General features: G+C 42.4%; 1 protein-coding gene across 2 annotated transcripts in view; it reads right to left on the bottom strand.

Annotated features, from left to right (window-relative positions):
• prkd3 (protein kinase D3) overlaps positions 1-24,572 on the bottom strand; it is a 488,274-nt gene extending 463,702 nt beyond the window's left edge. The window contains exons 1-3 of one of the 2 annotated variants that reach the window (XM_070889278.1): positions 24,483-24,572; positions 19,354-19,978; positions 16,605-16,649 (exon numbers count right to left, since the gene is read on the bottom strand). In XM_070889278.1, the coding sequence (XP_070745379.1) occupies positions 16,605-16,649; positions 19,354-19,653 (345 nt within the window). In that variant the 5' untranslated portion in view covers positions 19,654-19,978; positions 24,483-24,572. The remainder of the gene's footprint in view (positions 1-16,604; positions 16,650-19,353; positions 19,979-24,482) is intronic. The other variant, XM_070889279.1, reaches the window with a different exon arrangement.
• Between the last annotated feature and the right edge of the window lie 2,691 nt (positions 24,573-27,263).

The following is a 27,263-nucleotide window of genomic DNA, read 5'->3' on the forward strand; positions in this document are numbered from 1 at the left end:
TGGAATAAAGTGGGTTTGGTCATTTACAATGTACATTCTCTCTATTCCTGTGCCTGCAGTTCTCTCTCTCTCTCTCTCACCCCGACTAACCCCACTTTCCCCCCACTTTCCCCCCACTTCCGACATGCCTGTGGTTCTCTGTCCCGATGTGTCTGTGATGCTCCCTTTGTGGTTTTCTCTCACTATGCGCTTTCCTGACCCCACCCTCATTCTTTCCTGACCCTGTCCTCCCTTCTGTCTCTTACCCAGTACCACCACTACCCTTGCTGTCACTTTCCTGGCCCTGCTCTCGCACCTCGCCCCACCCACCACCCGCACTTGTGGTGCAAGCTGCTCCTATTTTACCCCAGCTGGTTACATCAGTGTGAATTTCACAGGAAAGCACTGCCTCAGTGCTGCTATTGGCTGATTTAAGAATTTATCCGCCGCTAATAGCACAGAGGGTAGCCCTGTCTCAGCCCTGAAAATTCAATGGTAAAATTAGCTGCGGATGAAATAGGAATGCATTTTACAACATGCAAATTTACATTTGCAATTTCCCCCACCCTGCACCCCACCCCCCAAAAAGGTCTCCATATGTCAAGTTTAGGTGGATGTAAAAGACTGCATGGTACTTCAAAGCAGAACAGGGTGCTCACCCACTGTCCTGAACAACATTCGTCCTTCAATGAATATTGCCAACACAGATAAACTGGTCATTTGTCATTTGTAGTTTTGTGGGTCTTTGCTGTGCGCAAATTGGCCACGGCATCTTTCTGCAAAGCAGTGACTAAACTTTAAAAGGAATTAATTAGCTGTGATGGGCATTGGGTCAACCTGAGGATAGAAAAGGTGTTATATAAATGTAAGTTATTTCTTTACATCAGCATCGTTGCCCATAGATGTTGCAATACAAACACACATTTATACAACTTTAAACAAAAATGCTCCGTAGAGCATAGACCCGGTCAATCTTGCACATTCTTATGGCTTTTAATTTCCTTGCCTCTACAATATGATATCCTACAGCTGAGAAGGTATGCAGACAGACCTCCAGCAGTGAAATTGGGTGTGCCAGTAAGAAAGAACTTGCATTTATAAAGTGACTTTCACAACCTTAGGACGTCTCAAAGTGTTTTTCAGCCAATTAAGTACAACTCAGGATGAATTGCCCATGAATTTCTCTTCACTTCCACTGAGAAAGCATTCAGTCTGCACTTTTCCCTGCTTCTCCTCGCTCTCTCTCTCTCTCTCTCTCTCTCTGATTGCAAACTCTCCATATGGAGAAATACAGGTCACAAACTAATGACCTATAATGCTGCGATTGGTCACATTTACGTCCAATGCTTTATACCACTGAGTCACTTCCATTTTTGGGCAGAATAGAAATTGAGAAAAAATTAATAATAAGAACAGGTCATTAATAAGTTGAAACAGAAGGCTTCTGAACAAAAGAGGGTAGAGGAGGTTTACCAGGATACCACCAGGGATAAGGGAGTTCAGTTCTGTGGCGTGATTGGAGAAACTGGGACTGCTCTCCTTAGAGCAGAGAAGGTTAAGGGGTATTCAAAATTATAAGGGGGTTGGATAGAGCAAGGAGGGAGAAGCTATTTCCTTTGGCAAGTGAGCTGGTAACCAGAGGTCATAGATTTAAAATAATTGGCAAAAGAACTTGAGGTTAAATGAGAAGTTCCTTCACAGAGGGTTTTTAAAGATCTGGAACACACTACCTAAGAGAGAGTGTGGCGGAATCAGATTCCATTGTAACTTTCAAACGTCAACTCGACATGTATTAAAGAGGACTAATTTGCAGGGTTATTGGGAAAAAGCTGGGTGTGGGACTAAATTGGGTAGCTCTTTCAAAGAGCCGGCACAAGCACGATGGAACACATGGTCTTATTCTGTGCTGTAACATTCTATTTATTCTTGTAGACATTACTGGACTCTAAGAATTGTTTCAGTTACAGTTCAAAGGCTGACAACATATAGTAGAGGGTAATCGTACTGCCTTTTACATTAAGAACCAGAGTTCAAATCCACCTCAGCCTAATGGAGTGAATGTCTGCTCATGCTGTCAACTGCAAGGGTCCTTACTGAATGAGTTGGGATAATCTCAAATCAGTATCTGATGGGTCCAGGTCAAAAACAAGAGCAAATAATCTGCCCACACCCCAGCAATCTCACGCAGACAGATAACCTATTATGCTGATTGGTGGGGCAAGTAGAAAAATTATTTTAGAAGTAGAATTCTCCAAGGATAGCATTAAGGCACATTGCTGCCCCAGATTATAAGACATTGCAATACTGTAGGTGTCAAAAATGAAAAAATTTGCTCTTCTCCATCATCATCAGGCCCTCAGAAACCCAACTTTATATCAAATTCTTTTGTAAACTGGAAAAAGAACACAATGTACAGCAAGTATGAGATGTTCTTAATGTTGTACTAGCACTGTGTATATCTTTCAGGGAGGGGGAACTAAAACAAATAATCTTTCAAAAGATTAAAATGGTCATAACTTAAAATTAGTACACAGCTACTGTTATGCAACGACTTTTCTTAACCCCAACAAAATAAAAACTTGTAGGGACATTTAGACTTAAACTATCAAAGAGCATTTGTTTTTGCCCGCTGTTATCTAGAAGTCAAGAAGCTAGGCCAAGCAATGCACTGAAGCTGTGTGGGCTGACTTGCCACACAATTATTCCCTTTCTCCCAGCAACAATCTGGGCTCTCCCCACCAAATGTCCCAACTCCCAATGGGAAACAAACAATTTGTGGCCATGAAAAACACAGGGGTCAACCTCCATCTAATTTAATGCCTGCAACATCTATAAATTCTCAAACAAGACATTAGGTGGAGCGTTTTGTGATCTTTTTCCAACAGAGTTCACACACACAAAGCAGGAACAGTGCCCCGTAAAATTTCCCAAAGAGTTACCTTTGGGTTTCGCAAGGGAAATCACCTGTAAACTGCCCGAGGATGCCCATACAATGTGGAGTTCAGCTGTTGAACAGAGAAGCGAGAACAAGAATGAGCAATTGTGTCATAAAGTCAACAACCCTGGATCAGGTCCAGAGAAAAAGCACTTGAGTCGTAAAGAGGCCACGGCCCCTCATATTTATGTGGATCCCTTTGTTAAAAGTAAGGTTGCAAGGTAAGGTATGCGGGGCGGGCAGGGGAAGGTTGTAAATGTGGAGTCCACCTGTCTAGAGATCAATGCTTTCGTACTGACTTGCTGGGGATGACCGACACAAAAAGGTGCAAACCCTTTTGACACATGGATAACTGGCATGCAGAGTTTTTCTTTGTCATTGGTGGAAGTAGCAGCCTTCTCTTCTTCATCTCTGTGTTAATCAAAATAATGTTATTTCCTCTATTGCTCTATGAGAATTTTCACCGAGAATGTGTAAGAGGTAAACTTACCAGCTAAAGGTACTTTTAAGGACAGAGTGTCAGAAGTTAGAAGCTAAACTGTGCCTACACTAGCCATTACAGACAGAGCTAAGAGTGTTCCAATAGAAGAATTAGGAGCAGGAGTAGGCCATTCAGTCCCTCGAGCCTGTTCCAGCATTCAATAAGATCGTGGCTGATCTTCTACCTCAACTCCACTTTCCTGCACTGTCCCCATATTCCATGATTCCCTTAATATTCAAAAATCTATCGATCTCTGTCTTGAATATGCTCAACGACTGAACCTCCACAGCCCTGAGGTAGAGAATTCCAAAGATTCACCACCGAGTGAAGAAGTTTCTCCTCATCTCAGCCCTAAATGGCCAACCCCTTATTCTGAGACTGTGACCCCTGGTTCTAGACTCCCCAGGCAGAGGAAACATCCTTCCTGCATCTACCCAGTCAAGCCCTGTAAGAATTTTGTATGTTTCAATGAGATCACCTTTCATTCTTCTAAATTTGAGAGAATATAGGACAATCTCTCCTCATCGGAATCAGTCTGGTGAACCTTAGTTGCTCTCCCTCCTTCCTTTAGGTAAGGAGACCAAAACTGTACACAATACTCCAGATGCGGTCTCACCAGGGCCGCAATCATACAATGACAATACAATGTCTTTACTCTTGTAATATGATGTCTTTACTGTTATACTCAAATCCTCTTGTAATAAAGGCCAATAAATCATTTGCTTTCTTAATTGCTTGCTGTACCTGCATGTTAACTTTCAGTGATTCATGTACAAGGACACCCAGGTCTCTGAACACCAACATTTCCCAATCTTTCTCCATTTAAAAAATACTCCGCTTTTCTATTTTTCCCACCAAAGTGGATAACTCCACATTTCTCCACATTATATTCAATTTGCCATGTTCTTGCCCATTCACTTAGCCTGTCCATATACCCTGGAAGTCTCTTTGCATCCTCCTCACAACTTACAAAGCTAAGTGGGAATCTATCCGCAGCAAACTTGGATATATTATATTTGGTCCAATCATTCAAATCATTGATATAGACTGTGAATAGCTGTGGCCAAAGCACTGATCCTTATAGCACCCCACTAGTTACAGCATGGCAACCTGAAAATGACACATTTATTCCTACTCTCTGTTTTCTGTCAGTTAACCAATCCTCAATCCATGCTAGTATATTACCCCCAATCCCAGAAGCTTCAACTTTGTTTAATAACCTCGTGTGGCACCTTATCAAATGCCTTCTGAAAATCCAAATACACCACATCCACTGGTTCCCCCTTATTTCATTCATTCATAGGCAGTCCCTCGTAATCGACTTGCTTCCACTCTAAAAATGAGTCCTTAGGTGGCTGAACATTCCAATACGAGAACCACAGTCCCCTTCACAGGTGGGACAGATAGTCATTGAGGGAAAGGGTGGGTGGGACTGGTTTGCTGCACGCTCTTTCCGCTGCCTGCGCTTGATTTCTGCGTGCTCTCGACGATGAGACTTGAGGTGCTCAGCGCCCTCCCGGATGCACTTCCTCCACTTAGGGCGGTCTATGGCCAGGGACTCCTCGGTGGCAGTGATAATGTTGCACTTGATCGGGGAGGCTTTGTGGGTGTCCTTTTAACGTTTTCTCTGCCTACCTCTAGCTCGTTTGCCGAGAAGGAGTTCCGAGTAGAGCGCTTGCTTTGCGAGTCTCGTGTCTGGCAAGCAGACAATGTGGCCTGCCCTGCGGAGCTGATCAAGTGTGGTCAGTGCTTCAATGCTGGGGATTTTCAGGATCTTGTAGAGACATCGTTGGTGGTATTTCTCCAGCGACTTGAGGTGTCTATTATACTTCGTCCATGTCTCTGAACCATACAGGAGGGCGGGTATTACTACAGCCCTGTTTACCATGAGCTTGGTGGCAGATTTGAGGGACTGGTCTTCGAACACTCTTTTCCTCAGGCTGCCGAAAGCTGCACTGGAGGCGGTGTTGAATCTCATCGTCAATGTCTGCTCTTGTTGACAAGAGGCTCCCGAGGTATAGGAAATGGTCCACGTTGTCCAGGGCCGCACCGTGGATCTTGATAACTGGGGGGCATGCTGTGCGGCGGGGACAGGTTGGTGGAGGACCTTTGTCTTACAGATGTTTAGCGTAAGGCCCATGTTTTCATACGCCTCAGTGAATATGTTGACTATGATGTGGAGTTCAGCCTCTGTATTTGCGCAGACGCAGGCGTTGTCCGCGTACTGTAGCTTGACAACAGAGGTTGGGGTGGTCTTGGACCTGGCCTGGAGACGACGAAGGTTGAACAGGTTCCCACTGGTTCTGTAGTTTAGTTCCACTCCAGCGAGGAGCTTGTTGACTGAAGTGGACCATGGCAGCGAGGAAGATTGAGAAAAGGGTTGGGGCGATGACGCAGCCCTGTTTGACCCCGGTCCGGACGTGGATTGGGTCTGTAATGGATTCATTGATAAGGATCACGGCCTGCATGTCGTCGTGGAGCAGGCGGAGGATGGTGATGAATTTTTGGGGGCATCCGAAACGGAGGAGGACGCCCTTATTTATTTAACTTGTTACAATGTCAAAAAAATTTAACAGATTTGTCAAATGTGATTTCCCTTTCATAAATCATATTGACTCTGCCCAATCCGATTATTATTTTCTAAGTGCCCTGTTACCATGTCCTTAATAATAGTTTCTCGCATTTTCTCTGTGACTGATGTTAGGCTAACTGGCCTGTAGTTCCCCGTTTTCTCGCACCCTCCTTTCTTAAACAGCGGCGTTACATTTGCAATCTGCGGAAACCGTTCTAGAATCTATGGAATGTTGGACGATGACAACCAATGCATCCACTATCTCTATAGCCATCTCTTTCAAAACCCTAGGATGTAGGCAATCAGGTCCAGGGGATTTATCGGCTTTCAGTCGCATTAATTTGTCCAATACTACTTTTTTTTTACAAATACTAGTTTCTTTCAGTTCCTCATTCTCGCTAGACCCTTGGTTCTCCACTATTTCCGGGAGGTTTTTTGTGCCTTCATCTGTGAAGACAGACACAAAGTATTTGTTTAATTTCTCTGCTATTTCCTTATTCCCCATTATAATTTCTCCTGTCTCAGCCTGTAAGAGATCCATGTTTACTTTTGCTTATCTTTTTCTTTTTACATACCTGTTTTTATGTCTCTTGTTAGTTTACTCTCATTCAATTTTCCCTTTCTTTATCAACTTCTTGGTCCTGCTTTGCTGAATTCTAAAATCCTTCCAATCCTCAGGCTTACTGTTCTTTTTGGCAACTAAACATTTTATTGCCTCTTCCTTCATCTACTATCATCTTTAACTTCTCTTGTTAGCCACGGTTGGACCACTTTTCCTGTGTGTTTTTTGTGCCTTATTAATTCTTTAAATGCTGGTTAATTCAAAGCTGTTAACTTGACAGATATCGAAGGAGCTACTCAAAGTAATCTTACCTAATTATAACTTCAGACTCTAGTCAATGTTATAGTTAATACTATTCGGCTTCCATTCGTACTGATTTACAATGATACACTGAATTTCTTGCTACTCGTTTTGTCCATTAATAATTTGCTACTCAATTGCTAGGTAACTCTGATTACATTTATTCATGTCTGTTAAGCATCTGTGCACCCAACTTTAAGGAGCGATTTGTGACAAATTAAATGTTTAGTGCACAAGAATAGATTAGCAGGTAAAATAAAAAGGGAACCCAACTGTCTTTTACAAACACATAAGGGTAGTCAAAGGAAGGATGGGGCCGATTAGGGACCAAAAAGATCTTCTTGTAGAGGCTGAGGCCATGGCTGTGTTACTAAAAAGGAGTACTTTGCATCGCTCTTCACACTAAAGAGGATGCTGCCATTGTCACATTAAAGGAGATGGTAATAGAGCCAATGGTTAGGATAAAAGTAAAGAGGAAAAACGTCGGCGGCGGCAGTATTAATGACATGGACTTGGGTATACAGGGCATAATTTCAAAGTTTGCAGAGGACATGAAATTCGGAAATGTAGCAAATAGTAAAGAAGATAGTAACAGACGTCAAGAGGACATAGACAGATTGGTGAAATGGGCAGACACATGGCAGGTGAAATTTTAACATAAAGCAGTATGAAGTGATTCGTTTTGATCAGAAGAACGAGGAAAGGCATTATAATCTAAAGGGTACAATTCTAAAGGAGGTGCAGGAACAGAGAGATCGAGGGGTGTTTGTACACAAGTCTTTAAGATGGCAGGACAAGTGGAGAAGGATCTCAACAAAGGCATACAAGATCCTTGGCTTTATAAAGAGGCATAGAGTACAAAAGCAAGGTAGTTATGCTAAACCTTTATTTAAAAAAACGCTGATTAGACCCCAGCTGGAATATCGTGGCCAATTCTGGGCACCACACTTTACGAAGAATGTCAAGGCCTTAGAGTGGGTGCAGTGAAGATTTGCTAGAATTGTACCATGGATGAAAGACTTCGATTACATGTAGAGATTAAAGAGACAGGGGTTTTCCTCCTTGGAGCCAAGATGTTTAAGGAAGATTTGCTAGAGGGGTACAAAATCATGGACGGATTTCATAGAGTAAACAATGAGAAACGGTTTCTAGTTTAAGAAGGGTCAGTCACCAGAGGGCACAGATTTAAGGTTATTGGCAAAAGAACCAGAGGCGACACGAGGAGAAAACACAATTACGCAGTAAGTTGACTATTCCAACGCATTCCTGGATGACCTCCCACATTCTACGCCATGTAATATTGAGGTCACCTAAAACATGGCTGCCCATGTCCTAACTCACACCAAGTTCCTTTCACCCTCACCCCTGTGCTCGCTGACCTACATTGGCTCCCAGTTAAGCAATACTTTTGATTTTAAAATTCTCATCCTTGTTTTCAAATCCATCCTTGACCTCACCCCATCCCTATCACTGCAATCTTTTCCAGCCCCACACTACCCCGCCCCCCAACCAGATATCTGCATTCCTCGATTTCTGCCTTCCAGAGCATCCCGGATTCTATTCGCTCAAACATTGGTGGCCATGCCTTTCAGCACCCTAAGCTCTGGAATTCCACCTCTTTCTTCCTTTAAGGCAGTCCTTAACACCTCCCTCTTTGACCAAGCTTTTGGTCAGATGCTCTAATTTCTCCTTGTGTGGCTTGGTGCCAATATCTTTTTTTGCCTTATAACACTCGTGAAGCGCCTTGGGACGTTAAAGGCGCTATATACATACAAGTTATTGTTGTTACGGTCTGGAATGCACTGCCTGAAATAGTGGTGGAAGCAAACGCAATAATAACTTGCAAAAGAGAATTGGATAAATACTTGAAGTGAAAATATTTGCAGGGCTATAGGGAAAGAGCAGGGAAGTGGGACGAAACGGAAAGCTCTTTCAAAGAGCCGGCACAGGCACGATGGACTGAATGGCCTCCCTCAATGCTGTATTATTTTACACTTCTATAAAACTTATGGTCTGGCTTCCTTGATGATTTGACAAGAAACAGTTAATTCACTCACACAGCAGCTTCAGGGTATCCTATTGAGGGTTCCATCTAAACTGTTAAGTATAGAATGGTTCGGTGAGCTGAGTCGGGTCTTATTAACCCCTAGACTCACGCTGGAAGTAAAACCTCTGATGCTTCCTTAGTAAGGAGTTAGAGGTGGGCATTAAGGATTTGTCTACTTCCTCATATTTATCAGGATACCGTCACGCAGATTTCTTACACCATCTTACCTCCAATTATTGAAATTAATTCAGATTATAAAATTAACCCACTTTTCACACCTACACAACATACATATGACTTATTTCTCTTGCACAACATGTTCTGAGAACAGTCGGTGTGGCTAGAACGGAGTTGAATAAATGTGCAAAATGATTTTGATTAACAGTCCTCAACAGTTGTTAGCTACATGAGATTTTTCAACCAATCGGCGCTAGATCCAAATCAGGTCCCAGATAGAAAAGCTAGATAGAACACATTGCGTTGTGCTAAACTATTACAAAGTAAAGCCCAATTCAAAATATAATGTTTAGGATGGCTCAGGTTAAAGCAGAACTGGACATGACTGGGAGAGGCCAAGCTTTTTGTTGGTGTGGGGTTGGCACCATTAGACAAATCTAAAATCAGAGAGAAGGCCAGATAGGAATGAGGCTGGAGTTCCAATTATGCTTTGTTCTGGATGAAAATTAAATGAAGATCATAACATTAACTTGCCATTCGACACAGCGCATATTTTTTTTTACTTTTTTTTAAATTTCAAGGCAGCTGGCAACATCACCTCAATTGCACTACTATTACAACACTCTTCTGTTCAGAAGAATGATCTATGCACAATTACGCAGGCCACTTGGAGCCCAACGGGAGCTTTATCTCCCCTGCTAAGAATTATTATAGGTGAATTGACATTGCTGTGGGCTGTAGTTCCTTTGCAAAGTTTCTGTCCATATTACAGCACTCACATTTCAATTAGGAGACTGAAGATTGAAAATATTATGTCCATGGTTTCTTATTTTAAATTATTTTAACGCATCAGTCAAAATCACGTTCATTAAAAGCCAATATATCAGCTCAGATACAAGGCGTTTGAATTTGAAAGGCAGTGTATCTTAGTGTACAGACATTTTGATTACATTCACTTTCAATGACTATGCAATCAAAATATTAGCATATTAAAGGAATAATCATTTTGTCTAATCAAGACTTATTTGGTACCAGGTGTAATCAGAATGCATCACTTGGCTAAACCCCAGACAATATACACTTATAATTCCGGCTTATGTTTTTAGTTTGTGACAATGGTGGAAATGTCCAGGCCAATTTATAAAGCCAACTATTTTTCAAAGCATTTAATGAGTATTAAGAGAACAGCATTTCATGCGGCAGAAGTCTGATTTCTGTATCTTGGCATGAAGCATCGGGATAGAATGCAACTTCGTACCTACCTAATCCTTGTAAAGATTTTTACTCCTAAAATTGCTATTATCAAATTCTGCTTATCCTACTTGCTTTTCTGTTTAACTCTTTTGTGACTGGCTCCCGGCTGCTGTACTTGAAGCTGATTTCAACATCTCACCTATACTGATGTAAATAACTCAATTCATAAATGAACCTTTTAAATACTTTAGCATAGTTATAAAAAATGTCTTCCATGGCTGATATTATCCAAGTTCTGAAGTGACACAAGGCATAGTCGAATTACTATGCACTTTCCATTTGCAATAAAAGGCTCATTGTTTACCCCGGTAAAAGTGCTACACTTTAGACGCTTTGGGCATTAGGTCATAGGGAGTGTGGGGTCACCTATGGAAGTTGACTTGTGTGTCAAGCACAAGAATCCAAATCATAATACACAGGAGTGGAGTTATAACTGCATAGTTTACACACCATCATTAGCAAAAAAGACGGTATTGTGCAGCCCAGGTGGTCTAATTGAGCGACACTTGGTTTGAGTGGAGGAATGAGAAAGTCACAGTAATTAAAGAGAGACTTTACCACCAGGGTTTAATTCCCTTTAATAAAATCGATAAATTTGAGTTAATTTCTAATTTCCACATGAAGCTCTATGGATCAATGCAACTTGCCAAGACACAATTATTCTCCGCAGAGACCTTCCCTTTTATTTCGATTAAAGCTGTGGAAGTTCATAATGTGTAATAAATACTCGGTAATAACATAACATTTCTGGTAAATAAATTTTTATGATACTACTGAGGGCACTATTTACATTTTCTCCTCAGAAGAGTGAACTACATATTATCCAGATGTCACAGAAAACCTTTTTGTGGTTTTATATTAGCTCACTTGAGTGACCACTTTGACCGAAGGCTGTGGGAAGGCACTTCCTCTAAAGCACTCATTTTAAATGCACTTCTCTGCGATTTATTTTGGAAAGAAACTAGAAACAGGAGTAGGCCATTCACCCCTCAAGCCTATTCCGACATTTAATTAGATCATGGCTGATCTGCACGTCAACTCTATTTACCCACCATTGATCCGTATCCCTTGATACCAATGTCCCCTGTAATTTTTAGAGGGGCTGTGTGGCCCATTAAAAATACTGCGCATGCTATTTAAAAACCAGCAAGCTGGCTGTGCGGGACCTTCAGAGCGCTGCACTGTTTAAAGGGAACATTGCTCGATACCCTTACCCAATAAAAATCTATTGAGCACAGTCTTGAAAATTTAAATTGACCCAGCATCCACAGACTTTTTGGGGAGAAAATTCCAAATTTCCACTATCCTTTGTGTATAAAAGTGCTTGTTGATTTCACTCCTAAATGGCTTGGCTCTAATTTTAAGATTGCGCGCCCTTGTTCTGAATTTCCCCCACCTGAGGAAATAGTTTCTCTATTTCTTTTCAAATCCTTGTATCAATCTAAAACACCTCAATATTCAGATTAAAGTTCAACAAACTCAAGGGAATACAAGCCAAGTTTATACAATTTACAAGACAAAAAAATTTGACACACAAGGAGAAATTAGGGCAGGTGACCAAAAGCTTGGTCAAAGGGGTAGGTTTTAAAGGAGAGTCTTGGAGGAGGAAAGAGGGTTAGAGAGGCGGAGAGGTTTTGGCAAGGAATTCCAGAGCTTAGGGCCTAGGCAACAGAAGGCACAGCCACCAATGGTTGGGCAATTATAATCAAGGATGCTCAAGAGGGCAGAATTAGAGGAGCGCAGACATCTCCCGGGGGCCGGGGAGGGGGGGGAAATAGGTGGTTGTGGGGCTGGAGGAGATTACAGAGATAGGGAGGGACGAGGCCATAGAGAGATTTGAAAACAAGGATGAGAATTTTGAAATCAAGGCGTTGCTTAACTGGGAGCCAATGTAGGTCAGCAAGGGGTGATGGGTGAGTGGGACTTGGTGAGAGTTAGGTTCCCGGACAACCGAGTTTTGGATCACCTCAAGTTGACATAGGGTAGAATGTGGGAGGCCAGCCAGGACTCTGTTGGAATAGTTAAGTCTAGAGGTAACAAAGGCACGGATGAGGGCTTCAGCAGCGGCTGAGGCAAGGGCAGATATGTGGTCAAAAGCTCATTTCAGGGTCAAATATGACACCAAGGTTGTGAACAGTCTGGTTCAGCCTCAGAGAAAAGTTGTGGTGAGGGATGGAGTCATGGCTTGGGAACTGAGTTTTTGGCGGGGACCGAAAACAATGGCTTCGTTCTTCCCAATATTCAATTTTCAAAAATATTCTGCTCATCCAGAACTGGATGTCCGACAAGTAGTCTAAAAATTTAGGGGTCAAGAGAAGTGGTATTGAGGTAGATTTGGGTGTCATCAGCGTACATGTGGAAACTGACGTTGTGTTTTTGGATGATGTCGCCAAGAGGCCAAGGAGAGTTTTAAAGAATCGTTTATTCAACTCAGCACGATACTTTATTCACAAAGCATGTCATTTTAATACTTTTCACAGCTACTGCAAGAAATATGGTTCCTTTATACTTAAGGGACAGCTTTAAAAACAATCCCTCAGACATTGCATGAGCTCAAGTATAAAGGTGCTCCAAAACTCATTTCAATTCTTCCTTTCTTTAGCAGAAGAGAGGAGTAGTAAGGGGAAATGCGAAGTGGGCAGTAGAATAAAATATCTGAAGTAAACTGCAATATCAGATTAAAAATTGATAGAAGTTAGCAACTGAAGAACTTTGGAAAGAACGGAATGTCTCCTTTCAGCAAGGCATCATATTTAAGATCTAGGCCTTGAATCTCAAGCTTAGTCAGACCCACTTTTATGTTCATGTTAAAGTCACACTTACAGTAACTAGTTTACATTAAAAATGTTTTTTAAAAAGTCAGTCCTCTTCACAAATTTACTGCACATACAGCTTATTATTCTACATGAGGTTTTGTGGAGCACCAAATATTAGGCTGCCCTTCAGGCCGGAACACAGACACCACAAGGCCTCACCTTCATATTCTTTCATCTGCCAGCTCCAACAACTGTCCGTCTGTCCATGGTCACTCTTCCATTCAAGTCTTATTGTACATCATCCTACATCTCAGCTATTGGCTATCAATACCTTTTGCCCCTCCCTAACTGTGATTTTATCACCTTCCCATACCAATCTTTTACACAGGCAGTCAACAAACAGCCTTAGGCAGTCTGGAAGGTTACGAGCAGATTTGATAGAGGTTTTCAAAATTGATACGGTAAATTAGGAAAAGGTAGTCCCACTGGTCAATAACAAGGCGGCATAATTTTATCCCCAAGAGAAAGAAGAGGGAAGATTAGATTTTATTATATAAAAAAATAGAATACTTAGAACATGGAATGCTTAGAACAGGGTGGATAAAGGGGAACCAGTGGATGTGGTGTATTTAGACTTCCAGAAGGCATTTGACAAGGTGCCACATAAAAGGTTACTGCACAAGATAAAAGTTCACGGGGTTGGGGGTAATATATTAGCATGGATAGAGGATTGGCTAACTAACAGAAAACAGAGTGTCGGGATAAATGGTACATTCTCTGGTTGGCAATAAGGAACTAGTGGGGTGCCGCAGGGATCAGTGCTGGGACCCCAACTATTTACAATCTATATTAATGACTTGGAAGAAGGGGCTGAGTGTAACGTAGCCAAGTTTGCTGATGATACAAAGATGGGAGGAAAAGGAATGTGTGAGGAGGGCACAAAAAATCTGCAGAAGGACATAGGCAGGTTAAGTGAGTGGGCAAAAATTTGGCAGATGGAGTATAATGTTGGAAAGTGTGAGGTCATGCAGTTTGGCAGAAAAAAAATCAAAGAGCAAGTTATTATTTAAATGGAGAAACATTGCAAAGTGCTGCAGTACAGCGGGACCTGGGGGTACTTGTGCATGAAACACAAAAGGATAGTATGCAGGTACAGCAAGTGATCAGGAAGGCCAATGGAATCTTGGACTTTATTGCAAAGGGGATGGAATATAAAAGCAGGGAAGTCTTGCTGCAGCTATACAGGGTATTGGTGAGGCCACATCTGGAATACGGTGTGCAGTTTTGGTTTCCATATTTACAAAAGGATATACTTGCTTTGGAGGCAGTTCAGAGAAGGTTCACTAGGTTGATTCCGGAGATGAGGGGGTTGACTTATGAGGAAAGGTTGAGTAGGTTTGGCCTCTACTCATTAGAATTCAGGTGATCTTACCGAAACGTATAAGATTATGAGGGGGCTTGACAAGGTGGATGCAGAGAGGATGTTTCCACTGATGGGGGAGACTAGAACTAGAGGGCATGATCTTAGAATAAGGGGCCGCCCATTTAAAACTGAGATGAGGAGAAATTTCTTCTCACAAGAGAGTTGTAAATCTGTGGAATTCGCTGCCTCAGAGAGCTGTGGAAGCTGGGTCATTGAATAAATTTAAGACAGAAATCGACAGTTTCTTAAACGATAAGGGGATTATGGGGAGCAGGCAGGGAAGTAGAGCTGAGTCCATGATCAGATCAGCCATGATCTTATTGAATGGCTGAGCAGACTCGAGGGGCTATATGGCCTACTCCTGCTCCTATTTCTTATGTTCTTATGTTCTTATGATGACCAGAAAATGGTGAAAACAGAATCCGTAACAGCTTTTAATGGGGAAGTGAATAAATATTTATTTTTTTAAAGTTTGGGAAAATGAGATTATGTGATGGCTTTCTCCTATACTGTAAAATTCTAAAATAGTAGCAAGAGTTAATCAAGGTCAGCTGAGCCCACTGGCATCCTTTGCAAATGACAAACCTCTCACAAACGGATGAGTCACTTAAATGAGTACATTTTATGGCATTTGTAGAAGAGTGACAACAAAATATTTCAAGGCTGTAATGTACTGAAAAGTGTAATGTTAGTTCAGCTTGATGCTCCCTTATCCGAATGAGGGGTAATCATGTTAAATTGGATGGTACAGGTACTGAGCAAGGGAATATCTGGGCTGGCTGGCTTGGGGCTGGAAGTGCGGCAGAGAGATCATTTGGTGGGGGGGGGGGGGGGGGGGGGGAGGGGGGGAGAAAGGGGGTGACGGTGGATCGTGGGGGCCAGGCCAGCGATTGCAGGAGTCGGCAGCGAGGAAGATTTCAATTTGTTCATGTCTGAGTTCTGCGCATGCACCACCCAGGAATGGTTCTGAACGAGGGGTGGTTCCGGATAAGGGAGGTTCAACTTGTACAAGTTTGCTCATTTTAAAATACATTTTTTTTTTTAAAGTGAACTAATGAAAAGACAAACCACTCATCAGCATTCTGCACAATTGTAGAACATAAGTGATGAGTAGGACTTTTATTACACACTAAACCCACAAGGTGCCATTAAAATGTACAACCCAGAAGCTGAAAGAATAAAATGGATTATGTAGTCATGAATTTGTTACTGTTTCAAAAAAACAATGCTTAAAAGTAGTTTGTTCAGTACGCACCACACTTTTCAGTGGAATATAGAACTAATGACTTGCGAGTGAAATGAGCCAAACATGCTGGATCAAATATATTATGTGATGAGAATGTTATTATGGACAACTAAAATATCATTTCAATATAAAATATTGATCATGCAACAACTCACATTCAACATGCTAATGATTGCAACTGCTGACTGGATTCTAAAAATGGTGGGTTCTTTTGAACCCCAGCTACTGTGAATACCTTTAATCAGACAATAAACTTTTATTTTAAAAATAAATTATGGTTCCAATCTGGTCCAATAGAGTGGCAATCAAGAAATTTATTTCATTGCCATGCCCTACCCCTGCTTTTAAGAGATTTAAGTTTTATATCTACTAGATATTTAAGTCAATGAGAAATGATTGTGGCATCTTGCATTTCTCAGCCATAAGGAATATTGCAACAGAGAAAAGACCAATGTGTGGACAAAGTGATAAAGCAGGTTTGATTAGTATCCGGTCTTCTCAACTCGCAGACCTGCATCCAGCCCAGACTGTCGGACTGAAAGCCTCCTCTCTCTTCTAGCTGCAAGAACCTTAAGTGAATTAGGGCAGCATGCACTCGGTCTTACCAGCAGTAGGCACACAAACTGATGGCATCATTGACAGCTGGCCAGAGAAATGGAAGTGGTAGATTCATCAAATAGGGATTACTCTTCAGAGGTGGGTTTTAGGTTACACAAAGTTTATTCTGCATCTAGAATGTTATAACCAGTGATTCAGGATGACATTAAATTCTCAAAATGCAGAAGCATTCTATTCCACAACATTAGTCCCCTTTACACACACATGAATGTAGTGCATTCCATGCTGCAGCAAGCATGCCTCTCCTTACTTACATGAAAAGCGGTAAGCAGCGCTAATTGCGAGTTGGGGTTCCCCTGCTGGGAAAGATAATTTTATATTTGATGAAACCACCCTCGACAATATCTGGAATTATTCCACAATTAAAATAAAGTTTGTGTGTAGGTGTAAGTGCTAAAGACTACCTTTTTGCAATCTCTGAAATAACAGACATTTTAATTCTAAGGAAGCTGTAGGTAAAACAGAGAATAATGTCTGAAGGGCCATGATGGGAAAATTCACACTTCCAGTCATGCTGAAACTTAATTCAGCACACCCAAATAAGTGGGTGAAATACAACATTTTTTTTTCTCTAGAATGCCAAGACAGTAAAAAAAGTAATCTTTACTTATATTAGCACCGGGGCTGATAATTTGACTGGAAACTTCCAGTCAAATTAAGTGACCAGATCATTACATTACAAATGCCACTGCAAGTAACCACTCAGCAACACAAGTTGATAAGGCCATAGAGTGCAACTTAAGTATTGGAGTTCATTTCGAGATGAATTAGAAAAGCAAAGAGGTAATGTTAAATTTATATAGAACCTTAGTTAACACAGCACTCCAAGTGTAGTCTAAGTTCTGCTCTCGATACTACAAAAAAGGATATTGAAGCACTCGAGAAAATACAAAAAAGATTTATAAGGATTTTACCAGAATTCAGAGTCTGCAACTCTCACGATACATTAAGCAGGCTGGGACATTATAGGAGGTCTTCAAAATTATGAAGGGGTTCAATTGGGTGGATGTGGAGAAACTATTTCCATTTGTGGGCAAGTCCAGAACAAGGAAAATAAATATAATATAGCCACTAACAGATCAAACAAGGAATTTAGGAGGAATTTCTTTACACAAGAGTGGTGAGAATGCAGAACTTGTTGCCACGGAGTGACTGAAACAGAATTAATTATAGTAATTAATAATGGTAATTTTAAACTAACTCACCAGACGGGAAACTCACGGGATCAGGTGGAATGTAGATTTTATACCCTGCCCAATATTACTATCCATTTATTGCAACGGAGAGTAAAATAAGGGCGGGGTGTAAAACCAGAATTGCACCCGATCCAGTCAGTTTCCCAATGGGCAGGTTAGGTTTAAATTGCCCCCAATGTATTTAAGGGAAGACTTGATGCATACATGAGGAAAAGGGAAGAGAGGGATATAAGGGTACGGTGGGAAGAGGCTTGTGTGGAGTACAAAGACTGGCATAGACTAGTTGGGCCATATAGCCTTTTTTTTGCTGTAGATTTTTTCTAATTCTATGTAAAATTCTCCCACCATGCCACCACTGCACAAAATCTCCTTGACCTAAAAGAAATTAGCACAGTGCACCACTATATGGTAAAAAAAAGTCAACAAACCAATCTTTCATTCAACAAACCAAAATTCAATTTAACCATTTACCCCACTTCAACAGAGCATTGATGACAAAATTAAACATACTGTTAAAATTACAGTGAGCTCAGAGAATGTGAGCGCCTTCTGAAAACCAAATGCAAGGGAATCAATGCTGTCTAAATTGTTAACTCATTATTTAATGGCTCTGACATTTTCATACATAGAATAAAGACTTTGCTGAAATTTTTTTTTAAATGTAGAGGTATAAAGAGAGAGAATATGTGCATGTGCAGATTTGCCAATGATATGATCCCATTATATATTTTTACCAGTACTTTGAAAGGAATTGAGCACTAACAGCTAATATATTTACACATCAACATGGCGCAAAAGTTCCAAAAGTCTGCATATCAGTCTAATACACAAAGTTAATATCCTGAATTTAAAATATTCCAGTAAAAAAAAAATATTGTGCCACAGTATTATCAAAGAATTACTACAATGGATTCTCTGTACTGAACACTGATATAGTAACAAGTTAAATCAATTAGATAACAACCAGCATTTTATGCATACTTATTGAGGCAGTTGACCCAGCAAAAAAGTTAGGGTGTAAGAGATTGTTGTGCAGTTGCCAGCCTGCAGTGTTAGAGTCTAAGAGATGTAAAAGACCGCCACACTGTTTTGAACAGATGTCTATTTTTTTAACCCTCTAATACCATATTAAGCTAAGATAGCTTAAAATGTAACAAATTTGTATATACTTAAACATTTTGCAAATATGAAAATCTTGCCATGTGCAAGATTAATGAATATTGTCGACAAGTTATAAATTAGCAATCTAAAATGTACAATTCAGTAATCAACCACATGCATTGGTTTACTAATTTGCTAAATGAGGGTCTCTCTCACACACACATACACACAGTAACAAAGTTGCACACAAACTAGAGTTTGTGTCTGACACCAGATGAAATAGCGATGTTTCAGTTCTGGCGATTTAAGCCACATAATTTAATCTCCTGTGGCTGAATGCAACAATGAATGTAATTACCTTTTGTAAAACAGGTCGCTGCCACTAAGTTCTGGGGGAGTGGGACACACGCCACATTGTTGTGAAACTGATCAAGAAACTACAGAAAAGAACATTGCAACTATGCCTTGACAGGTCCCACCTCTCGTGTTAAAACTATATAAAAACAGTTAGGTCGGTGAAGCGAAACAGCATATGATGCAAGTAGTTTTCATAGTTCAGAATTGAACCTTAGGAAACTTTGGCAACATAACTTTTTATCGTTTTTTAAAATTTGATAGACCTCCCCCTCCCCTCTCAAAAAAGATCAGTTTTCGCTCGTTAAGAGAGATTGGTATTGGGCCGTTATATTTGGTTTAATGACTGTACCTTTTGGTCCACGATAGAGCAGACGAGGTCCTTGACGGCCGAGAGGGAGATGTCTTGTGCTTCGATGGTAACCGGTTCCCGAGTGAGGCCGATCTGCAAGAGGAAGGAGACGCCGTTGAAGGATCCCCGGGAATTGGTGGGACTCGGGGCGCTGAGGCTCCCGTTAGAAAGCCGGCCAGAGAGCGCGGCGGTGGCGGGCGGCGAGAGCGATGGGGTGGGCGAGCAGGCGGGCAGCGGCAACACAGGAGGCAACAATCTCTGCGACACGGGAGGAGACGAGTTGCTGCTGTTGGCTGACATCTGGCTCCTCGGCGATAAAATTTCCACTTAGAAACTTCCAGCGTTCCAAAAACAAAACTAAATTAAAATGCAAACAAATTTTTTAAAAAACAATAATCCAACAGTCTAAACAATCCACTTTGCAGTTTGTTTATTGAGATGGGACGAGAGGATTTGCACGCTGGCGGGCTCGCATTCGCGGAGAAGTTGGTTCAGCAGCAGCCTGTTGATGTCCCACTCATTTTTCCCCTCCTGTGCTTTTCTCCTCTCGCTTTCTCTCTCTCGCTCTCTGCTCCGTAGCTTCAATCCGCCGTCGCCAGACGTTCAATCCGTCACCGGAAATACCCTGCAAAAAAAGAGGGGAGGCTCGATGAAAAGATGATTTTTTGTTTTATTACCAACTTTTCAACATGCACATCAATACCGACAGCAACAAATTAAAAAAACAACCCCGAGGATGTGCAAATATTCTGATTTTAGGGTGCACTCAATCATCTAGTTTTCATGCTTCCGATGGATGGGAAGACTGTATGTTGTTAGCACAAGAGAGAAACAGACAGTATTCAACTCCAAGCACAGCATCCGTAACTTAAAACACCAGTTAATAGTCCTTTACTTTTCATTCTGACTCAGTTCTCGTTGCGCCTCTAATTCCATTTCCCGATAAACAGGCAGATGTAGCGAGAAGGGGGGGAAACTGTGCTACTTAGGTTAAGCGTTCTCAAATAACCGGATGGTCCCAAATCTCTAATATCCGTTCATCTCCATTCACATTAATCGTTGTTGGTTACACGCGTCTGTTCCTGAATATTTAAACCAGGCTCGGCGATTTACCCGTGTGTTTCATCAGACGAGACCATCAGAGTTGATCGGAAACTCTTATCGCGAAACACACGGGTATTTGGTGACACCAATCGTGAAAGAAAGAAACAGTTACCAAACCACAGGGGTCCCCAGGGCGCCTGACACAGAAACAGCTGCTTTCAACTGAAGATCCATAACAGCGTTGCGAGTAGGCAGGTCGAGGTTACTACATCCGTTGCACAATGCACGGGTGTTGCGATGTTACTTTTGACCTGTATTCTGACTGACAACGGGTTACCAAACGCTGATCTGGCAGTGCGATGGTGCGATCACCAGTTTGCACCTCAACTTGCGGATTTCCACCCATATGTACCCATCGCTGGACGTCCTCGAGTCACATGACTTGTGTAAGCGCCTTTGAGGTGATTCCACTTCCAAACAGGCACACCACGTTCACTCGATTCACCACAAAACACTGCATTTAGAAGTTCGTAAACTGGATGTTCCCTTGCACGTATCTTCGGCATTAATTGTTACCATAAAAGGTGCAGTTACCACACAATCTGAAGACGTGTACAAGATAATGTCATGTATTTAAAAAGTGCACTTAGTTAAAAGTACTGGATCTTTATATAGACGATTGTAATTAATTGACGATGATATGAAATAAGAGCAGAGAAATCAGAGTAGATAGCTCCAGTTAAACAGATATTGCTGCCACAGACGCAATGTGACCAATTACTTATTATTTTCTGGAGCTATACTTGCTATGATTCTATGAAAACTGGATCAAAGGTCACTAAGCGCTCTAATTTTGTTGTACATAATAAATTCCGAAATTGTATTTGACGTTAGCAATACACATTGATATATCGCAGACTAGTGCCCCTATTGTAAAATATTATCAACTATACCACCATCATCATCATCGGCCGTCCCTCGGAATCAAGGAAGACTTGCTTTCACTCCTGAAGTGAGTTCTTTGGTGACTGAACAGTCCAATACGAGAGCCACAGACTCTGTCACATGTGGGACAGATATTAGTTGAGGGAAGGGGCAGGTGGGATTGGTTTGCCGCACGCTCTTTCTGCTGCCTGCGCTTGATTTCTGCATGCTCTCGGCGTTGAGACTTGAGGTGCACAGCGCTCTCTCGGATGTACTTCCAACACTTAGGGCGGTCTTGGGCCAGGGACTCCCAGGTGTCAGAGGGAATGTTGCACTTTATCAGGGAGGCTTTGAGGGTGTCCTTGTAACTTTTCCGCTGCCCACCTTTGGCTCGTTTGCCGTGAAGGAGCTCCGAGTAGAGCACTTGCTTTGGGAGTCCGTGTCTGGCATGCGAACTGTGTGGCCTGCCCAGCGGAGCTGATCGAGTGTGGTCAGTGCTTCAATGCTGGGAATGTTGACCTGGATGAGGACGCTGATGTTGGTGCTCCAGGGAATTTGTAGGATCTTGCGGAGACATCGTTGGTGATATTTCTCCAGCGACTTGAGGTGCCTGCTGTACATGATCCATGTCTCTGAGCCATACAGAAGTTCGTAAACTGGATGCTCCCTTGCATGTATTACTACAGCACCTCCAGTGCGCCAGTGCAGTCTTCGGCCGCCTGAGGAAAAGTGTGTTTAAAGACCAGGCCCTCAAATCTGCTACCAAGCTCATGGTCTACAGGGCTGTAGTAATACCCGCCCTCCTGTATGGCTCAACTATACATTCCCTCTATAAACCACGCACATGGGATGAGAGGATAGACAGATACACAAATATCACACGTTCATTACACCATTTACCTATCCTGAGTAGTGACGATAAGGGGGTCGCATCAAAATACGGCGCAAGTCTCAAACACTTACTGGTAGTGCCGATCTTCCAAAAATTACTCGACCACCATTCTGTGATTAAGACTGATCAGAGACCAGTATCTGCCAGTGCAACACTCCCCTGGCAGATCCTCATCATGCTGCAATGTGACCCGCACCAAGAAGCAATGACAACAGAGCCCATCACACTGACTGGATAGAAATTTGAAGCACTGTGTGGGACAAGTCTTTTGGAGCGGGATGGGATGGGGTTGTTAAATCCACTTGGTTGTGATCTGATCCCTCGTCTTACACTGCCATTTTTGTATCAATGTGCACCACTTGGCATCAACGTCATTAATATAGTTGATGCCAATTGTTAACACACAATCCTAGTTGTGTTTAATTCACATGGGTGCAGGGGGTTGAAGAGCATACAAATACATTCTGATCAGGGAAACTTGACATGCCCTTTGCTGCCTGTTATATGGTAAATCACAAAGTTCAATTCTGATGGATTTTCAGATTAAATAGTTCTCATTGATGACACGCCTATTTAATGCATTAACTTTGGTAACTTTCATCTACTGTTCATGGGGGTTCAAGATTGCTAAGATATCGTTCAGCAAGTATATTTTAAACTACTGATATTTAGGTAAAACACTGGAATATTCTTTATTGACAGGACAAAAGCATCACATGCTGGAAATCTGAAACAAAAATAGAAAATGCTAGTCAGCCAACATCTGTGGAGAGAAAAAGATTGGTGGCGTTTTGGGCAGATCCCTATCAATCAGAACCCCTTCCAAATTTATCTAACTTCTTTACAGAAATGCACTAATAGTTATTAATCAATGTATTAGGTCCAAACAGCTACAGTATTATGAAGAACATTATTGGGACGAAGATATCCCAATAACCCTCTACCAGTGATTCCATCTACTTCAAGTCGTTTGTGCTACAGTGTGGTTAATCAAAAAATGTACACAATTGTCAATATGTTCAGCTGTGTGTGGCGAGCTTTGCTGACTGAGATACGCACGTATGGAGCTCAAATGTTAGTAAAGTAACTTTTTATTGTTAGTTCTCAAAAGGGGAATCAATTTAATCTGGACTACAAATATAATGACCTCCGCAAATTTAATGAATGAGTTAAGGAGCATACAAACAACCACGCTGAAAAGATAAAAGTTCATAACCAGACCTGCATATTTACGAATAGGCTTTACCACAACTGAGTCAAGAACAATAAGGCTTTTCTTTCGTATCGTATTTATATCAAGGATTTTTTTTTTATAAAGAGTTCACTTTCAAATTATATAATGATGGGAATTATATGGTTGCGTTATTCACGATCAAATTTGATCATTTTTGGCAAATACATTTATAGAGTAAAATTATGTAGTTTGTACGAGATGCTGTATTTTCAAAACGGCGCAACAAAGCGTGTGTGAAACACTTTGGAAAATGCAAGAAACAAGAAAGGATATACAAAATCCAATTTCACAATGCGAATACGTGCTGATTAGAAAATACACTGAAATTAATTATTTTTAAAAAGGGCAAATGTTAACCAGAGACGCCCACTTCCAACTATTTACCAATGGGCTGCTCCGTTATTCCATGGGGATTTCCCATATCGGTCAATCTCGTCACGCCACTGGAAGCAACAAACCTAACCAGGATCAGAGCAGCGTTTAACTTGGTCCAAAGAAGGGCAAAGTCTAATGAACTTGTCAAATCTAGTTATGTGAGTCGTAAATGTTTTAAAAAGGATAACGGTATTAATCTCTTACAATTCAATTCCCCCCTTCCCTTAAGATTAAGCTACAGAAAGATGTTTTGAGGAGATGCTCGCAGAGCTGTGCTCTGCATTCTGCACCTTTGCAACATGTCACTTAGTTACACACCGGACGAAAAAGTTGCCACAGACTAAAACTCTTGGTTAAAACATGCGCGTCTAATTCCATTAGAAACAAATTCAACTGCATGAAAGTGGAAAGATAATGCAATGCTCGTGTTGATTTCAACATCATGGTATTTGTAACAAAAAAAAGTCAGAAATATATGGCCAATATTGCCTGTAAAGAAAAACTGGATCCAATTGTCTTCATAACAGCACTTCAGCCCATCAATGAGCATACAGACTACAAGCACTAATGATTGATTTCCAATTAGTTCTTTTCAGCAACAAAAGTTTACCCTATTCACTTTTAAAAGCAGTAATTCACCTCCGATTGGAAAATACTCACTCTTTTCCGCCGAGTTGGTGAAGTTTTCTTCAGATTTACTTTGTGCATTCCACTTCATTTGTGCTTCATATCCCTCCACCCCGCAACTGCGTAACCACAGAGCGGGCGTAGCTCTCGCACTGCATCCCGGGATTCATAGTCCAACGAGAGGACGTATCCGCTCGCGTATCATGGGAAGTGACGTCCTCAACGAACTACAACTCCCGGCGTCCTCCAAGAATGCTTATGCCGCACATGCGCGGCTGATTACCACCACAAGCGGCAGCGTCCCGTTATGGTCGGGGTGGAGGCGCGATTTGTAACGGTTCAGCGGGGAGCGGCTGGGCCCTGGAGCCCGTCGGCGAAAGCGGCTCGGCTCATGGCAAACGCTGCAAGAGGCAGTGAAAGAGGTTTGTACCGAGGGAAAGACATCCACTGTCACCGCCCGTTCGCCTCTGGAGTAAAACTAGTAAACCAGCGGAGCGGAGGGAAGGCCCGGCCCAGCCTTATGGCGGGTTTGTTTCCATGGAAACCAGAAACATGCTCCGCCCGCCATCCTGTGGCTCGAGCTGCCATTCACAATTCCGGGCCAGTGTTGATTTGCTGCACCAGATCAGTTCGCCAGTACCTGCACTAGGAATACAGTAATTTGTCTTTGGATTTTTCTTAATAAGGCATATTTGGATATGTGCCATTTAAAAAAAATAAACACCGCTTTCTAGATTTGCACAAATGGTCGGTTTTTGATGAAAAGTAATTGACCTGAAATATTAAAAAAAGTTGCATTTATACAGCGCCTTTCACGACCTCACGAGGTTCGACAGCTCTTTACAGTACTTTGCGTGTAGTCACTGTTGTAAGGTAGGAAACGCGGAAAGTAATTTGCATACAGCAAGCTCCCTGGTACACACATAATAAAGGTGGAAACTGAGTACTGTGAACAATGAGCAAGTATGACCTTAGTTCCTTTAATAAGATTCCAGAGTGCAAGTACCTCGTGGGCGGCCTGCTTATATACTGTGCTCCCAAGGAATGCTGGGACCCCTTGGGACACCCAACAGGTGGGCTCTCTGGTGGTCAGGTGTCAGGCAGGTTACAAAGGGTTAAATACATAACATCACTCCCCCGTGATGTCAACAGTACACTTATTTACAAGGTGAGACGATCTGGGGCTTTACGCTTCCTTGTCGATCGTCTCGGTACAAATGCGGGTGTAGGTGGGTTGGTCAGTTCTTCACTGGGTTGGTCAGTTCTTCACTGGGCTGTTGGGCAACCGGCCTTGCTGGGGATGGTGAGTTCGGTTTCATGGTCAACCATGATGTCATTTGCCACGTGTGTGTGTGTGTGTGTTAGAAGGTCAAAGTTGGTGGTGTCGTCTTCGGGTTGTTCGTAGCTGTTGTGAACCGCAATTTGATTTGGTCCAAATGTTTTCTGTGCATTTGTCCGTTGGCCAATTTGACCTGAAACATCCTACTCCCCTCTTTGGCTATGACCATACCAGCGAGCCATTTGGGACCATGTCCATAATTAAGCACAAACACAGGATCATTGATCTCAATATCGAGTGACAAATTTGCGCGGTCATGGTATACACTTTGTTGATGCTGCTTGTCCTCCACGTGATCATGTAGATCAGGGTGGATAAGAAAGAGCCTTGTTTTAAGCGCCCTTTTCATGAGCAGCTCGGCTGGGGGAACCCCAGTGAGTGAGTGGGATCTGGTGCAGTAGCTGAGCAGCACTTGGGACAACCGGGTCTGCAGGGAGCCTTCCGACACACGTTTCAAGCTTTGCTTGATGGTCTGAACTGCCCGTTCTGTTTGGCCGTTAGATGCGGGCTTGAACGGGGCAGATGTGACGCGTTTGATCCCGTTGGGGTCATGAATTCCTTCAATTCAGCACAGGTGAAACACGGCCCGTTGTCACTGACTAGGACATCGGGCAAGCCATACGTGGCAAACATGGCTCGTAGGCTTTCAATGGTGGCCGTGGACGTGCTTACAGACATTATTGCACATTCACTCCATTTTGAGTAAGCGTCCACAACAACCAAAAACATTTTGCCTAGAAATGGGCCCGCATAGTCTACATAGATTCTCGACCACGGTTTTGAGGGCCACGACCACAAACTTAGTGGTGCCTCTCTGGGTGCATTGCTCAGCCGAAAGCAAGTGTTGCACTGGCGCACACATGACTCTAAATCTGAGTCGTTGCTGGGCCACCACACATGGGCTCTGGCTATGGCTTTCATCATTACAATGCCTGGGTGGGTGCTGTGCAGTTCACCTATGAATGTGTCCCTGCCTGCCTTGGGCAAGACCACGCGATTGCCCCACAATATACTGTCCGCCTGTAGCGACAGCTCGTCTTTGCATCTGTGGAATGGTTTAATTGCCTCCTGCATCTTCACTGGGACACCGGACCAGCTCCCATGGAGGACACAGTTTTTTTACCAAGGACAGTAAAGGATCCTGGCTGGTCGAGGTCCTGATTTGGCGGGCTGTAACAGGGCACTTTTCATTTTCGAATGCCTCCATGACCATGAGCAAGTCTGCAAGCTGTGCCATTTTCACCCCGGTGGTGGGCAATGGCAGCCGACTGAGGGCGTCAGCGCAGTTCTCTGTGCCCAGTCTGTGGTGGGTTACATAGTTGTATGCCCACAGCGTGAGCGCCCATCTTTGGATGTGGGCAGAGGCATTGATAAAAATCCTTTTCCTCTCAGAGAACAGCGATATGAGCGGCTTGTGGTCAGTTTCAAGCTCAAACTTGAGGCTAAATAAGTACTGGTGCATTTTCTTTACCCCA

This window comes from Pristiophorus japonicus, chromosome 9, assembly GCF_044704955.1.
Source record: "Pristiophorus japonicus isolate sPriJap1 chromosome 9, sPriJap1.hap1, whole genome shotgun sequence".
In the NCBI taxonomy this organism is placed as follows: domain Eukaryota; kingdom Metazoa; phylum Chordata; class Chondrichthyes; family Pristiophoridae; genus Pristiophorus; species Pristiophorus japonicus.